Source organism: Micropterus dolomieu, linkage group LG19, assembly GCF_021292245.1.
Source record: "Micropterus dolomieu isolate WLL.071019.BEF.003 ecotype Adirondacks linkage group LG19, ASM2129224v1, whole genome shotgun sequence".
Taxonomy (NCBI): Eukaryota; Metazoa; Chordata; class Actinopteri; order Centrarchiformes; family Centrarchidae; genus Micropterus; species Micropterus dolomieu.
This window is the reverse complement of record NC_060168.1, coordinates 9976435-9994805: the sequence shown is the minus strand read 5'-3', so window position 1 is coordinate 9994805 and position 18371 is coordinate 9976435. Positions and strand designations below refer to the sequence as shown.

The window sequence follows — 18371 nt, the reverse complement described above, 5'->3', positions numbered from 1 at the left end:
TTGCTACTTTTATTTAAGTAAATGATCTTAACCTTTCTTCTGCCACTGTCTTTTATGTGCTGAGTACAGTATGTACACGCACTTGCTTACTGTATATGCATGTGTTTGCATGTGTGTGCACGTGTACTTCACTGTCTGGGAGCTGTGTTACTGCCCCCTAAGGAGCACAGACACTGACACTTAGTTAAAACTCAGCAGTGTGCAGGTTGGCCCTGCGGCACAGCTCTTTCTTGTCATAACAGGAACTTAGCAGACTCACTCACTCAGATGTAGGCTGCACTTCTGTACACACATGTTACAATTACATGGAAGCCTCCCGCGACCCTGTATGCAGGATAAGCGGTTGGCGATGGGTGTATGGTATTCACTTCCTTTGTTGAAAGCTTTCCTTTAAATGACAGCTGAACTTTGTCTACCATATCTTTATATCATTGCTATTTTAATAAATTGTTTATCGTTAGTCTTTTTTGGTTTAAAAAATGAGAAGCAAACCTGTCAAAATGCTGTTTTTTTTGTTTTTTTTTAAATCAGTTAACTTAAATGCTCTTCATATGCTGACTTTAGAGTAGAAGACCTTTCTCTGAGTGTGATGCTGATAATTTCCGACGACAGAAATAAAACACAGACATTGGCAAATATATTAGCCTACATATCAACACAACAGTTTAACATCTCATTGCCTGTTTATTACAGTACCAGACGACACAGTAACTTCAGGGAAGAACAGAATGGGAATAGTCTGACATCTGCTGGGAGAAAACCAGTAATGCACCTTACCAAAACTGCTCTGCAGTTTTAAGGTGAATAAAAACACAATGACGTAGATTTTTCCAAAAATATAATAAGAGCGAATTTTTCATATCGTGTACGAGCTTCTAAGTTTCCATAAGATTGTAAAAAAAAAAATCTATTTCCAGGAGCGAAAAAAACGAGGTCACTAATCCATGCTCAATATTTATTAGTCACTCATCTCAGCTATTCTCTGCCCCCGTATTTATTTCGTCAGTGGCACGAAGATGTAAGCCTGTTCAATCTTTTATCTCGTCAGATGATCAGGAGTCATGCTTTTCCCTGCCGTCCCTCTGGTCATCGCTCTGGTTTGTGATTGGACGCTGTGTCAGCCGCTGTGGCAGCAACCAATCCCGTGTTTTGTTGCCCACCAGCACTCCCCGTGCTGTACCCTTCAAACGACGTCACGTCCCACAAACTAGATACGCACCGGTTTTTGGACACGAGAGGGTCGTTCATTGCGGTGAAAACGGTAATAAACACTGAAGACAGAAGAATTTCCCTCTGAATAGACCTTCCTGCCTTTTACAAGAAACAGCGATACTATTTTATTCAAAGGTAGGAGGTCCACACATATTTTTATGTGTTTATCAGCCTAGTCATCATGAATGCAGCACCGAACAGTGGGATGTGGCCTGCAGGTGCCACTTCTGTGCGGCCTCTGTTAGTCGCCTATTTTTCTTAAACGTTATGTTGAAAACGTAGTCTAATGTCGGAAAGCCGTTGTGGAAACCTAACACGACTAAGTTACTAACTTACCAATAATAAAAGGCTTCTAATACCAATAAAGCTAAAATTGCAGTTTTCGGCGAATAAACTAGCTTAATAGCCGAATGTTATGAGGCTAAACGTAAATGAGTTTGTAGCGACAAAGACTTTGGTCACTGTACTGTGAATTATAGATTGTGTGTTGTATCAGTTTGTCGTGACTGTGTGTGTGTGTGTTTCTAATTAAATCCAGTGGGGTGTCTTCATAGAAGTGATACACTCAGCCTTTGTCTTGTGATGTCTCTAGACGTTGAGACAAAGGTTAAACAAAGGTTGCCAGGCTGCAGAGACGCAGTCTAACTAGCTCTGTCTTCATAATCTCAATTAAATGAAGCTGTTTTTGTGTAAACTATGCCAACATCCCCTTTCTTCTGTTTCACATACGGCATGCTTTAAGGGACAAAACTAAGCACGTATTGTGTTAATGTGTAATATTTCTACCTGATATATTACCTTAAAGTTGACATAACATGGTTAATTTGAATTGTAGGCTGCAATGCATGTCCTGTTTAAGGCACATAGCCTATTGGTAGGGCTGGGCAGTAATGATAATCACTGCAATATAATTTTCCTCCATAACAATATAATAAATGTTAAATATATCGTCAATTAATATTTGGTTCAATTAATTTCAATCACTTACAAATTAGCAAATTCTATTAAAATATTTCTTTTGTTCAGGAAAAGGGACTGAAAAAAGATTTACTAATCATATTTGTTTAATATAATTAAGATTTTATCATAATAGTTTTGAATGTTCTTCGTCAGATTTGTGAAATAATCCACTGTTTGGCATCAAGTGTTTGTCACATTCTGACCTTAAAGAAAAGTTTAACCAAATAATTAACCATCTGGTTTCTTCAGCCTTTAAACTCAAAAGAAATAATGATTTGACATTTATCATGATAATTATTGATATTGAATGATATGAAATGTTTTTATCGTGATAACATTTCACGTCACCCAGCCCTACCTATAGGTACAATGTAAAAGGTCATGGCCGAGCCCCTGTTTAAGGGATGGAAAACCAAATATCATGTAGATGTCAAGGCAATTTGAGGTGTGTTTGTATTATAGTCTTGACAAGAGTATGCCTTCATTTCATGCTAACCAAACATTTGATTGCTTAATGAATTAAGGTTGATCTCCTGTCCAAGTGGATCAATGACCCAACATAGTGGACATATGTTTATCGCGTGTAATAACTTGTAATATCAACGCCGCATCATTAGAGCAGGCAGGTAGGTCTGACTAAAATTACATTTTTGTATGCCATTAAATGAATGTGTTGCTTAGATTTTTCTTCTTATGACAATGTTTGCCCGATTCATTCAGCTGCAGCAGCTGTGCCAGTATTTTGATATTAAAATCCGCAGGCACTGAACAGGTGGTTGTTCAACTTACTTTTGAGAACTTGTCAACACTTCAAAAAACAACACACTCACAAATGTTCCAAACATTGTTATAAATTAACTTCATAAAGCCGTGAAATGAAAAATCCATTCATGCCATAAAATGTGCTCAAGTAGTGGTGAAAAGACTGTCTATCAATAATTACTGAAAACTCACCCACATTACCTGCCTCCAGATAGCAAAAGGTGGGGCGGTACATGACCAGTCTCTATAGGAAATGTGAAGGTATGTCATTCTGTGTTGCATTTTGAGATGTGGGGTGCCATCTTGTGAGGAATGCCCTCTGTTTACCCATGAGCCTCCCGGTTTCTGTGGTGGTAACCTGATTTTTTTAGTTGTTTAAATTGTTTAAATCTGATGGAGAAGGGGAAAGAAAAAGAAAGGGAGGCCTTAACGTGAGAAATTAAATTTCACTGCCAAGAAACTGTATTTGGACAAACAAATAATCAAACAACCTAAATTCATATGGCTTGGCAGCCCAAGACTGGATAACAGATCTAGACCTGGGCCCTGTTTCAGAAAGCAGGCTTAACAAACTCTGAGCTTATCCCTGAGCTCTGAGTTGATTGAGCCTGAGGTGGGAAACTCAGAATTTTCGGTTCCAGAACAGCTGATCAGAATAAGTTCAATCAACTCTGAGTATGTTGAGCCTGATAGAAGAGTGTGCACGGGGATGAAAAAAAGCCATAATCAATGGAGCTCCGATATTACGATTCACCATGGCAACGGGTAAATAAAGGCAGATCATCTATTTTAATTGGGTGGAGCTAGAAATATGAATGTTTGCCAACACGGACCATGATAGGCTCTAAAATGCAGGAGTGGAGGAAGGATCGATACGTTACCATTAGTACTTTCTATACAGTGTTGCTCATTCATCATTTAGGTTTACCAGACTGGAATTTCCTTAATGAATGAAAGTGCTGGAATTCTCCTAAATCCCATTAGATTAAATTTTAAACGGAAAGTCTATATTTATTAAGTTGTAACCCGACGGGACAAAATGCCGGTGGCAATTGGCTACCTGATTATGAAAATAGGTAGACTATAGACCAAATATAAGACACAGTTTACTCATGAACCTGTGATTGTAAAGTCACAGTCACACCCAGTTGGTTAGTCTATTAATTATTTTTTGCAGTGGAAAATGTGTCTATTGGTTCAAACTGACTGTAAAGTTTTAGACGTCTACTTTACATTTCTTGCTCATTTCGTATTTTATAATGCTGTCAAAACACATTCAGACTATCAGCAGGTAATAAAACTCACTTTAAACTACATTTAGGCCTATTTGTTTTAGCTGCACCACCGTCATCCTCACTCAGAAATATTCACATTATCTCCAGTAGGCCTATGATAACTACGATAGGAATGTTCCAATCAGTGCAACTACAATATGAAGGATTACTGTTCATTGATCAGTTTTAGTTTAAACAGTGATAACTGCAGTAATGTAACTCCCAGTAGCCTAAGTGTTTTAAGTGCAAATGTCCACAGAGTCACAGTGTTATATCTAAAGACGGACATAAATCTACGATGTGGTGCTAATTAGCAGAGTTTCAGGAGCGGGACCACACATCAACCACATCATCGCCAGCATTTCCATAAATACCCACACGTCCTGACTCCTCTTCTTCGCTCTCGTATCCTGCATCCCCCCCACCCCCCCACCCCTTTCTCTGTCCTGCCTCCTGATCTCCTTCTTCCTCTCCATAGGGTCCTTAGTCTGCAGAGGTATTGTTTTGATTTAGGTTAATAGCTTTTACCAGTTATTTTGTTGTAAATTGTTTATTGCTGCCTTTATAACAACACATAATAACTTGTTAGTGAACTGACTGTCTGTTTACTCCATGTCATTATATGCAATGCCATTAGGTTTAGAGGGTTTTAATACTGTAGAATCAGATGTTTCAGGAGCACTGTCCATCTGTATGTCTTTATTATCACTATGATACTGTTTGTCTGAGCTCACTCACTTATGCTTGCAGTCCAACAGGCGGAAAAACAAATAACACACATGCATATGAACATACACTCATACAGTAAACATACTGTGCAAGCTTTCATACGAGTCAAGACCTGTAAATCTCCTGTACTCAAAACTTAATCTGATAACAAAGACTGGTGCAGATTTATATGGATACAATAAAGGCCATGTGACCCTCAAGTTGAACTTTGATGCAGTAGAAATAGTTGTTGTTATCAGATTACTGATTATTGGTAAGTTCCCTTTGGGGAAAAAAAAAGCTCTTTCTCAGCCTTTAGCCAGTAATTCAACACCCTCTTGTCACATGTGAGCTGGAACAAAGGTTTGACAGCCATCAAAGTAGCCTCCCTGTTAACAGGCAAATCTCGGCTGCTTAAAGGTACAACAAAAACAAATCATCAGGGATCGTTCTGTTCCTCCTGGAGCATGGTAACCATAGTTACAGAGGCCTTGCCATCTGTCAGTAGCTTTAAGAACACATTCAGGTAATGAAATGTCCAGCCATCTTTTGAAAAGCACTGCACAGAGAAGCGTATTGCTGATGTTAAAGCAGGAAGTAGTAATTGTGACTGAGTAAAACATTAGTCTAGCTGTTGTATTCTATCAATTTCCCCATTGGTCTATTTAATCTTATGGTATTTGGAAATTTGTATGAATTTAATCTTTTTAAAAGGTACAACACCACCCAAGAGCCACCCTTAAACTTGTTAATATTATTACCAAATTAGGTAGTCAAAGAGATAGAAAACACATGTTATACTTAATAATAATTAAATACAATGTTGGTGTAAGTGTAAATAAAGGCATTGGAATACTTGCTGTGAAGATGAGCAGAAAGGAATTGGAGTGCTATTTAGTTGTTTATAGTGTACACATACGACGGGACAGAGGAATCCTGGGAGGCCTAGCAGAGGTGCAGTTTTCCATCTGGCCCACTTTCCTTTGTTATGGATGTTCTACATGAGCAAATCCAGTCACGAAGGCTAGCGTGAGTGTTGTGATGGACCCAGATTTGCCTTATCAGACATGGTAAATGGTAATGGTAAATGCACTTCCTTCTCACAAGGTCTAGAGTGGAACAAATAACCTCTAGACATTAAGCTAATCACAAACATTTATTGTACTTTCTAACCAGCCTACGAATTGACACAGTTCATGTATGGGCACAACAGCATGAAACGGCATGAAAAGGAATGGTTTCATAATTTATCTTCCTTTTGTTCGTCTTTCGCATCACACGGAAACTGTGAATGTGTGATGTTGATAATTTGACATGACACATTTCATGTTTGTGTGGGTTGTGTTTCTGAGTAAAGAGGAAAACCAGGTGTGAAAATACAGCCAGTGCAGGCCTGTGTTGTCACTGCTGTCTTTCCCTCCTCCTCTTTCCCATTGTTCATTTGATCAGCCTCACCCTGCACTCTGTGAAACTGACTCCTTATTTTGTAAAGTCTGTGTGAACAATACTGTAATGGTGCTTATCTCTGGCAGGGCCAATACGGGTTGGGATTGACTATCGACTCATAAGGCAACCTCAACAAAGCGTACAATAATATGCAGTGCTTGTTTTTTCCTGTGTGGCAGTGGAGGCCATGGTTGTTTTCCATATGACACTGCAAAGGCATGAAAGTCAGGCAGGAGGTATATGTTTAGGGATTAGGGATAACAACTTTATGCTATTTACTTTTCTGCTCTGGGAAACGGTTGCATCATTTTTGTGCCTGTCTGAAAATGTTGTGTTCTTATATCGGGACCCAGAGGAGCTCATTGCCTAATGTGACACTAGAGGCTGAACTAAACACACACATGCAGACACACACTCACTTACTTAAGCCCCATCCACACCTTTTGCTACGTTTACACCTTCCGTCCAGACTAAAACGCCGAAAGTGAAGGCCTAAAACAGAGAAGTTTGAAAACGCTGCCGACCACGTTTTTTGTTTTAAAAATCCGGAGTGTTTTAAAGCGGATGGACAAAAACGGAGAACTTTAGAAACGATCACAGACGCTCACATTTGGATCTATGATTGGGTCTTATAAGTCATGTAAAGCAGAAACACAACGGTACTGAGAGAGTTATAGTTTTGGTATTTTTATTAAAATATTTGTACTGTGCAAGTAGCACTTATAGCCTACACTTATACCATATATGTCGTCATATTTACTTTGCGGCGACTCCCAGTCTGTTTTCTGCCGCCACAGCTGCTTTTAACTCCCATGCTACATTCAGTAACCGTTCCAGCTCGTTATTGGTCCATGCAAAAAAAATCTGCCGTGGTTCTTTGTCTGCATTACTTTATTCTCTCTCCAAATCTTCTGTAACTACGGAATAGACCATCTGGTTCATGTTTACACCGGCACAAGCATGCCCAGTGTACGTGAACGGCCAATAGATGTGCGTTTTCAGTCATTTTAATGTAGACAGAGATCAGCTCTGATACGCAGCTAAAACGCTGGTGTGCATGTAGATTGTATTAATTTTAAAGCTCTGTATTTTTGTTTTATAATTAAACTATATGTTTAAGGAAGGCCTTCACACCTTTCTTATACTCTTATTCATGGCAAAAATATGGGCATTCCTGCATGTCCCGTGACATAATGCACTACTTCTCCCAGAAAATTGTCATGTTTATTTATTTTGTTTGCATTTAAACTACAACAAAAAAAGCCAAATCTGAGACTTTCCACAAAGAACTCCAAATGTCAGCAGCGGGGTCCTCCCTTTTCATTCAGATGTTGACGGATAGTGCGAGCTGACACTGTTGTACCCTGTGTCTGCAGGTCAGACTGAATTTGTTTAGAAGCTGATCATGGTTCTTTATCCACCATTTGAACAATCCTTCGTTGCAATCTTTCATCAATTTTTCTCTTTCACCCACCTCCAGTTAGCTACAGTGCCATGGGCCAATGTTGAGCTCAGTGCACACAGGAACATTAAGATCTCTTGAGATGTAGCCTTGAGATTGTCCATGCTTTTCCAAAATTTTGGTTCTCAAATCCGCAGGCAACTCTTTTCTCGTCTTTCTTTTGTCCATGCTCAGTGTAGTACACACAACACATAGGTTGAGTCAAGCTTTCTCCATTTTGACTGGTGCAAAGAGTGATTTCTATATTGCCAGCACCTGTTAATTGCTACAGGTGAGCATCACATACTTGAAATACAATTGTGTCAATTTTCTGGGAGAGGTAGTGCATAATGTGACAGACATGCAGGTTTGCCCATATTTTAGGGAATGGCTGTATGAGTGTATTTGAAGTATGTGGAATTTTTTATTATACATTATCTACAGTATATCCATCTACAGGTATGTCTGCATAAAAGCAGAAAAACTAATTTCATTAAGTTCTAATATGTGGCACACTATTTTTGAAAACATAGGACACACATAATCTGACTGTCTTGATTGTAGTGTTTACACATAGCCGACTTATTAACATGAGAAAAGTGCCATTATTTACGCCATCACTCTTATTTTCTTGTTACTTAGGTGATTGTTCAACGCAAAGATGAATTTTGAGCAGCCCCCTCCATACCCAGTCAGTGGCCCCACTGCTCCTGGCTACCCAGCTCAGGGCCCACCTCCACAAGGCTACCCACCTCAGGGGTATCCTCAGGGATACCCTGTGAACATGGAGCAGCCTAATCCAGCTTACCCTAACTACCCTGCTGGACCGATGGGCCCTGGAGGTCCTTATCCTGGCCCTGGAGGTCCTTATCCCGGCCCAGGAGGTCCTTATCCCGGCCCAGGACAGCCTCCATATCAAGGGTACCCTGAACAACCACAATTTGGCTGGCAGGGCGGACCCCCTCCTGGGCCTATGTACGGGGAAGCTCCCAAAAACACAGGTGAGTGGTAACACAGAGACTCACAACAGAGGTTGATTCAAGTATGTACAGTATTCATTAATGTTGTCAGAACAGACGTCCGATATCAGAAGCGCTACCCTGAATGACGTGTTGACTGGGAATAGTAAAGTCAAAGAATTGTGAAACTGTTTGCGCTCCTGACTCAAGGCTTTTCATAAGATAGTGTTAGGTGCGGGTAGCCGAAATCAGCATTCCCATTACAAAAAAAACCTGTCGTCACACTGCTCTTTAGATGCAAGAAGAATCTTTTTACCAAAATGTTCACTTTTCACATTTCACATCTTTTTGTTTTGCGTATGAGGAGCCTTTAGCCTAGTACATTTGCTTAAGAACAAGTTACAAGGTAAATATGCTCATCATAATCATATTACAACAGGGGCTGTAATATGAGATGCATTTTGTAGTTCCCTTTATGCTGCAAAATGCAACAAATGGTGCAGTGCTGGGTATGAAGTAATGCACTAAAGGTACAAATACAATTGTTCATACCCTTCCTGTCAAGTAAAAACCACGTATTTCCAAATTTGGTTATTTTTAATTTTGGTGGGGTTTTTTTCTGATAAACTGAAGGACAATGTGTTGCTTTATGGGTTGAGAAAATTATCCTACTTCTAAAATATTTAAACCAACCCCCCTGGATTGGCTGAAAGATGCATCGTCCCAAAGCTGAAAACAGGGCTGCTTTTCAGAGCTCATGAAAAGTAGACTTTTAAAGATACGTGGTTCTCACAGGACCGCAATGATGCAAACATATGGTGATGTTATGAATATAAAGCATTGCTGTAGATTAAACTACCCAACAGTTAGCTCAACTTTAAACATCTACAGCAGTATAATACAAGATGCACATTAATGCAGCAGTAATATTTTCTGACAATACTTTTACTTAAATGCACAGTATGTAGTTTTCTGCCGCATCAAAACAGTAACAAAAGATGTAGCTTGATGTTGTATAGTAACGTGGGATCATGAGAGCTGTTGTCTACCACACCATTGCCTACATCGCGGTCAGCTTCTCCTTGTCAGGATTCCTTCAGTGTTCATTATTCAGGAGGTTTTTACCGGGAGTTATCCACATAGGTCTCCTCCTTTCCAAAACAAATGGACCAGTGATTAAACTGGTAAAAACACTGAATAAAGCAGTTTCATGTAAAAAATCGTTGTTTGTTTGGCAGATACTGGACACTGCGAACCCCAGCTGCCACTAACGTTTGCTCAGCTTGTTTCTCCGTAAGATCCAGACATCCGATGAGTAAAATCCGTCATCCAGTTAAAATATGTAGTTAGAAACCACCAAGATCTAAAAGGTATATCATAAAAATGTGCCTTAAAACTGAATAAAGAGTCAGTATATCACTCTTATGATTTTTGGCGCTGATGAATGTGATATGACGTCATGGACAGGCAAACAAATGAAACGCACCATTACCAGGATTAAAATTACAGATTTCTCTGGGTTTGAAAAATGTTTGAAACATTTGGGATAATGTATGTATCTAACTCAACAAAACAAATACTGGATACTTAGATGTAGTCATTTTTAAACAAAAATGTGGAAAGATTGCATATTGTATCTTAAACTAAGGTTTAGAATGCAGAATATTTTATTAACAATAATAATAATATTTGAGTTCGTATTGACTACTGTAAAGACATTTGTCTTTTACCACAGTAGCACTGAGCTGGGCTCTCTTCATTATATGATATTTCTCTAGCAAGACAATCTGAACAAAGGTGGTGGAAGTCCTTTGCTGTGATTCAGAAACTGAAAAGTAATTTATATTGAAGGGACCTTCACATGTTGTTTTCAAAATCTGCTCAATTAGACGTTTTATTTTGCATGCATATTCATATTCATTCAGTAGAATATATTTTGGAGGATTGGGACACTTGAATAAAACACTGTAATGGTATCAGTAACACCTGTGCTACTGTGAAAAAGGCCAATCATTTTCATGATCAATTAGTCTGCCTTTCATTTTTGTTTGGTTTATAAAGTAGTGAAAAATGCCCGTCACAGTTTTTTATAGCCCTAGGTGAGGTCTTAAAATAGCTTTTTTATTTGTCATACAGCCCAAAACACAAATATATTTACCTGACTGTAGTGACAAGCAGAACATCCTCATAACCTGCTGGAACCATCAAATGTTGACTTTTCTGCTAAAGAAATTACTTAAATGATGAATCGATTACTAAAAGAGTTGTGCATTAATCTGTTGACTAATTATTTCATGAATGACTTGTTTCAGCAAGGGGGACTGCAAAAGTGCAAAACCTGCCAGTATGTAGAGTAAGCAATTAAGGATTTTAAAGTGTGAAGTCAAGCCAGGTTTAAAATAAAAGGTGTGTTAATGCAGTAGCACCTCCCAAATGAGCATCCAGAACAGAGTGTAGCACAAGCTGTGAAACTAAAAGCACACATGTCATTGTAAAATAATCCAAATGAATATGCAAAGAGAACAGCCCTGCTTGCAGAGAACACAGTTAACACCTTTTTATGTATTAAAGTGAGCAGTGAGGTGTTGCTGCTCGTGTAACTGGATTTAGATAAGCGTCTTCTGGCAGATCAAAGGAGTGTGTTCTGCTATTGAGATTTCTGCGCTGAGTCATTTTGATAGAGACGTCTATTATTAAATATTGGCCAATCATTAACCACTTCTTTCATATCATTATCAGAGCTCAGCATAAGTAGTCAGCTAGCGTCACTTTATCTATTGACCAGGAACAGGTCACCTTGGTAACACACTCACATATGTCATTAGTCACTGCACCTGGTTGTTAAAAGCTGGATGACTGTTGTACCTCCACATGAATGATTAATCACAAACACAAGGAAGTCAAGATGTATTCATTCAGGCCTGTTGTTTGACTTCTGAATTTGTTTGGGACAGGTGGTAACGCTCACATATGGGTAACTTTATCCTTTCACATGACTTATTTAGATATATTGACTGAAGGGGAAATAAAGCGACTGCTGCAGGTGTGAAGTAAAGGAAAATGTGTGTCGGGGCATGGAGGTGTGTAGTTCTGAAAGCTCTTATTTCATTGGTTTAAGGATGCCTCAAAGCAGCGCAAGTGTTACTCTGCTGTAACGCTGTCTGATCATGGCTCTGGGCTGCTATGGCATTACCGTGGTAATAGTCCTCCCATGATGAACGTAATTAGAAGAAAATCAGAGCAGCCATGGTTACACTTGAGCTCACTGCTGAAGACTTGACGCAGTAATTCTGAGAATTATCTCTGGTTTTATACAATTTTTAAAAATGTGTCACTAATTGCTTGCTTTAAATTGTCTTCCTATTCCCCCCTTCTTCTCTATATTACCTTGTCAACCCTTTTCGCCTCCGCTCTTCTTTCCTTCTGCACTTCACTCCCTTTCTCCCTCTAGTGTACGTGGTGGAAGACAGGAGAAGAGACGACACAGGAGACACATGCCTGACAGCCTGCTGGACAGCTCTGTGTTGTTGCTGTCTCTGGGACATGCTGACATAACATACTCCCCAACTGTTCACTCCCATTAACCCCATGCCCCCCATTTCTGTGCCTGGAACCCCATCACCCTTTCCCCCATCTGCCTTAAACCTTGCACTCCCTTAAAACCACCCCTCCATTTCCTCTAAAAAGTCTTTTGCCTGTCTATAAATAAACGCCTCAATGGACGTCTCTTCCCAGAGCCACTTCCTCTATCGTGATGTGAAGCCCTCAGCACTGACTGACTTACAGACTGACTGACCCTGTTTAGGGACTATTCTGTAGCAGCTTTTAACTGAGCTTCTAAACATAACCTGAATCTCACGCTCTGCACTGTAATCTTACACCAACATACAACAGCACAGATGCACACACACCAATGTAGATCCACAATTACCGATAACACACATACTGTATACTCGGATCTCAGGCTCATCTAGTGTGAGGTTCTTCACTGTAATCTTACACCAACATACAACAGGCATGGACGTGCACACACACACACCAAGGTAGATCCACACACACACACACACACACACACACACACACAGTATATTTGGATCTCAGGCTCATCTAGTGTGAGGCTCTTTGGCACTTTATGACGATTACCTCTGTAAGACACTACTCCTGCCTGCCCTCTCAACCAACTCCAGCCCTCCCTAACCCCCCTTCAGCTGTGCTACTTCCCTTTGCCAAGGAATGACCCCTTATCCTGAACCCTCCATACCCCAAAGGCCACCAAGACCCTGGCTGCTAATGAGCCATGGGGCACTCTTAAGAAGCTAATGCTTGAAATGTATCCCTTTTTATTTGCACAGAATCTGTTTTTTGCCGACATATGTAAGTGAAATCATATGACAATAAAAGAAATGCATTTTTAAAGATGACAGTGATTTATGTTTGATTACTGTTGACATTCAGTGGCCTCAGTGTTTTTTTTTCATGGTGATCTTGATATGAAAAATGATTCCAATATTATTTTTATTACACACCTTGGAGAAAAAAAAAAGAAAATATGAAAAAAACAAAAAAACATGATTGCTTAACAGAAGAAACCAAATGACCTGTTACTAAATGCCTTTTTGCTTTACATGAGAAATCTTGCATTAAAATAATTTATTCCCATGAAATGTGAAGCTTTGTCATTTGTGTTTCTCTGGGGCATTAAAGCGTTTGTGTGTGGGAGGTTAAAGGAGAGGAGGGAATATAGATCAGTATACTGTAGCTGTCGGGGGGGCCTAGCCGGATGGGTCAGATCTCTTCAACTATTTATAACACAGTTGCTAGTGCAGGATGTTTGTTGCAGCATGGCTGCCTTCTGATGCATTAACACTGTTTCACAAAAGTAAAGCTACATAGAGAGACAATATTACACGCAAGTGAAAAGAGAATAAGTGACTGGATGTGGCATTGCTTCATAATGCACAGCACCTTTTAAAGGTAGTGGAAAGTATTTATTAGTTTATACTCTAGCACTGTATGGCTTTGAAAAACATGTACATGTAACATTTTATGCTACTTAATACTTTTACTCCACTACAATTTAGAGGGAAATGCTCTTTTTGCTCCACTACATTTATCTTACAGGTACAGTTCATTTTCAGATTAAGATTTTACCTACAAAACAAAGGAGAAGTTTATAAAATGATACATTAAACTGCCCAACAATAGGCCGATACGAAAGATTAAAATGAACCCACCCTAAACAACTACAACAACTGCGTAGATGTTAACACTGACAGGGCTCATTCATACATATTTGATACTTTTAAGTACGCTTTCTCACTGGTAATTCTGAAGTTTTACTCACGTAAAATACAGGATTTAGATGTAGCGTATACTGCCACTTTTAGCTAAATCTGCATTAAATGATTTTAATTGGCCACTTTGAGGCAATGGAAGCAAACTGTGAACACTGACACATTATCACCTTGGATGTGGCGTGTTACAGTCTTGTATTTACACATCTAGTAGATTGGGACATTGACATTAATTTGAAATCCTTTGTGTCCTCTTGGGGAACTTAAGTCCAATCTTCACTCTCCTGTTCGCCATCTTTGGTCTTTACCAATTCCTGAGGGAACAGCTATGTTCACCAGCTAGTCGCTGTAACTTCATCTGCCTGCTGTTTGGTGCTGCAGTCAGCATAGAGTGTGTTTTTAGAGCTTATACACTGAAAAAAATCAGCCTGCGAGCAAGCTATGAGAGCTGTGAGAGTGAAACAAAACTGCGAAGGTGAAGGCTGTACAACCAAAACAACAGCTTGACACAGTAAAAAGATCTGAGCTGTGGGGAACTTCCTCAGTATATAGTCATTTGATGCATTATTAATACAAAAACATTGATTATAAACACTTGAACCTCTTCTGCCGAAAGGGGACGTGGCATGTCAAATTCAATAGTATAGAGCACAATTACCCCAGGAAGTAACATTTATCTGTAAGCACTTGGAGTTAACAGCGGTAATTGTAATGGCTACTTAAAAGCACATCAGAATCGATGAACAGTCAGTGTCAAAAATATTGGCTCCTATGTTTGTGTGTTCAGAAATGTAAGCAATATGTTTGGAGATAGGAAAGCAGTTGTTGTGTGAAGTTGCTTAATGGCATGCTAGATGGCAAGATGGTGGTTCTCAAACTGGGGGGTGTAGAGCACAGGGGGGTCATGGGTGTTAAGAAAACCTTAACTTGGCATGAAAATGATTCAAGTGGTGACATAAACAAAAGTGCTCTGATGCTAGCAAGTCTATTTTGCTAACCTGAATCTTGTTTATTTCAATCATCTGTGTTGATGTGTTATTGATGGATACAAATGAAATCCACTTTTGCTGGGGTGGGGGGAATGGACTTTTTTTGGTACAGAAAGGGGGCATGAAAGAAAAAGTCTGAGAACCACAAGACATCAATGTCATGTCTGTATTAAATTTTTAGAACAACTGGAGAAAAATTATAGCTTATCAGTGAGGTTGATGAAAAATTCACAAAGAAAGGGGGAAAACTGCTTGTGTTAATCAATGGAGTGCTCCAGTATACCAACAACACTCCAAAGATTGCCTTGAAATGCAACAAATGTAATTGTCTGTCTTTCAAGCTGGTGAGGAGTTGCTACTGTAAAAAGAACATCAATAGTCTTCAAACACAAACATGAGATGAAAGTGAACTACACATTGCTCATTTGAAGTAAACAATTATGTTTTATTGATAAGGTTCTCAGAAGAGTCTCGTTTCAGTGAATGTATAAGAATCATCCTTTGATAATACTGATTTGGTACATTATGACATCCAGCACGAGTCTCTTCACAGTGAGAGGGATCCATTACTGCTACTGCTGTTGGGATCTAGGACAGAAATATCTCTGCTTCCAAACAAACAAAAAAACAGTCAAAAACAACAAACTGGGGATTGATATTGTAGATATGGTATATTAGAGTGCCACAAAACTCTAGAGTAGTAAGACCAGCTAAAGATTTTGCACATTACAAGCCACTTCCTCTTAGAAATATAAAACTTGATATTCTGGACAATATTCTACTGTGCTGCATAAAGGTAGGTCTATACACTGTACATCGAAATATATTTCGAAAAAACAGATTTCACAGTTTTAAAGACTTTATTTAAAGTATAAACCGTTTTTTTTAAAACACTTTATTACATAAATTATTCTTTTTGAGAGTGACTATTATTTGCCCTGGCAGCAAACTGAAATTAATACAAAAACAAAATCAACATTTCTTACATATTTTACAAAAGAAAATAAACTCATCCATTAATGTTCATTTGGAATTGAACTGGTGACTCATTCATGATTGTCATATAGTACTAAGAATAAATAAATAAAAAAGAATAAAATAATATAAATACTAACTTAGCATGTTTTCCGGACTCTGTGAGTGGTGTGTTTGATCGTTCTGTACAGAAGTGCCTTGGTGAAAGTCTCACAATTCTACCGCGACTGAAACGTACAAAACTACGGCATCTACAGTATACGCAACATCCTGGAATTCTGTGTAGTCAGACACATATGTATTAATATGATTCTTCTCCCCATTTCAAAATAAACAATGCTGTGTGATACCACTGTCCACAAATATAGCCATCACTTTTTTTGACTTTGTTTTTTAAAAAGTTTATTTTCTAGATTCTAGTCCATTAACAGCTCGGATTTGTTCAAGGATGCCGTTAGCTTGTGTGTTGCTTGGTTGGATGTGCACTGCCTCAGCGGCAGAGGACTGGTCCGTGGTGGACGATGGGAGGCCTGAGACAGGGAGACGACTCATAGTATTGGACGACCATTGACATTGCCTTGTTTGTTGCTGTTTATGATGTCCTCTGTTGATGTGTAGTTGTAATGCCTGAACTCTGGAGTGGCTTTGTCTCCACTTTGGTCCCTATGCCTTAAGTGTCTATTAGAGACAGACAAGCCTTCCCCGCAGAAGCCAGCACAGTACAACTCCACCGTGCGTTCAGTAGCTGTCATGGCCGCTCTCAGTGTGACCCAAAAAATATGGGCGAAAATATCACTATCTTTTTTAAAAAGGGGAATCTTCTTATTCATTAAGCAACAGTTCTCAAAGTTCTTCAGTGCTTTTGCAGTAGTTCAAAGTTTTTTTTTTCAAAAAAAGAACCATTTGACTAAACTTTAAATTTTTTGCCTGTGGCAGTAAAATTAACAATATGTTTTCTGATAAGTCATTCTTTTCAAAAGTCCCTGCAGCGTTCCGTGATTAACCCCATTTCTTGGTTAATTCTCCATGGGTTTTGAAAGGAGTAGGGTCAAGGAGGCTGGGTAGGAAAAAAGAGCTGGATCTAGAGAAGTAAAAGTGAGCGAGAGGGAAGAGTGTCCTTCAAGCAAGCTTAGGTGGGCTGTTACCTCTTGCCCATCTCGTTCTGTCTGAGGAACTGGATGTTGTTGCTGCTGTCGGCCAGTTCTGGATACTGCTCCACAGGCAGTACATAGTAGCCATCGTAGCCTTGAACTCTACCTGTCGTTAGGAGCTGCTGTCGCTCCCCCTCCGTCCAGAGGCGACTGCCTCCCTTTCCATCCCTGGCCCGCTGCTGTTCCTTGGCCCAGGCCCCAGCCAAGGCTCTCTGCCTAGCCAGCTCCAACAGTCTTACCTTCTCTTCATCCACCACATCCACAGCAAGCCCGTACCGAACACTCAGTACTAACGATGGAACTGCAAACTCCACAGTCACTCCTCTCCTCGAGCGGCCGCTCACCGTCACATTGATACCGGTCTCCAATGACTTACGCCCATTAGTAAGCCCCAGGGCCAGCAGGTCACTGTCAGCCGAACCCACTTTCACAAAGTAGTGACAGTCCTTCCCGTCCTGGGTGTAATGGGTGCCTTCGAGGTACTGGGCGCCATTAAGCACCAGAGCCACTTTACGGCTATCGTCACTGGCCAATGCGGACACGCCAGCCACCACTCCGCCTTCCTTCACAGCCAGCATTACTCCTCGGCCTATTATTGGGGTGCTGGTGCCAAACCAGTGACCGGGCTTGTCCCTGCGTCTTTGGCGTTCCTTGTTGAGGAGACGACCCTCCAGGGCCATGAAGGCCTGGTTGTGACGCTCTGCTGCTTGCTGCACACCCGTGATGAGCTACATGAAAATAGAAATAGAAAAAAGCTTTGTCACTTTGTTGAAAGATACTGTCATCTATTGACACACAACCAAATGCAACTTGTAAATATTGCCGTGGAAATATGATTGGTATCTGTATTAACATGAACATTCATGAGAACAGCTAAAACAGTATAATGGGGTTAATATTGACTTTCATTCTGTTGATTCAATACTTTCAGAACAGTAGTCGTACCTGTCCGTTCTCACAGTGCTGGGTGGCCTGCAGCTCGTATGGTGGCTCCACAAAGTAGAGCGAGTGTCGAGGGAACCCAGGGATTATGTTACTGAGCTGGAAGCCAAACATCACCAGCCAGCTCTTCACATCTACAGCAGACAGGAGGGGAAATTAATTCACCAAATGACAAAGTTAAACACGGTAGCAAATGAATCATTTTTTATCATAAAAGAGTGAAAGTGTGTTTGCCTCTGACTCATCTGGTGTTATGCA

The 18371-nt window shown here is 39.9% G+C and overlaps 2 protein-coding genes across 2 annotated transcripts in view; one reads left to right on the top strand and one right to left on the bottom strand.

The window, feature by feature from the left end:
• Positions 1-1193: 1193 nt before the first annotated feature.
• zgc:165573 (cysteine-rich and transmembrane domain-containing protein 1) lies at positions 1194-13183 on the top strand. The gene is made up of 3 exons (XM_046031080.1): positions 1194-1347; positions 8446-8804; positions 12214-13183. Exons 2-3 carry the CDS (start codon positions 8465-8467, stop codon positions 12315-12317), a joined length of 444 nt encoding a protein of 147 aa, XP_045887036.1. The 5' UTR covers positions 1194-1347; positions 8446-8464; the 3' UTR covers positions 12318-13183.
• Positions 13184-15521: 2338 nt separating this feature from the next.
• The window catches only part of tenm2a (teneurin transmembrane protein 2a), a 39461-nt gene continuing 36611 nt past the window's right edge, over positions 15522-18371 (bottom strand). The window contains exons 31-32 of the mRNA XM_046031428.1: positions 18117-18247; positions 15522-17899 (exon numbers count right to left, since the gene is read on the bottom strand). Of these exons, the coding sequence (XP_045887384.1) occupies positions 17162-17899; positions 18117-18247 (869 nt within the window). The 3' untranslated portion in view covers positions 15522-17161. The remainder of the gene's footprint in view (positions 17900-18116; positions 18248-18371) is intronic.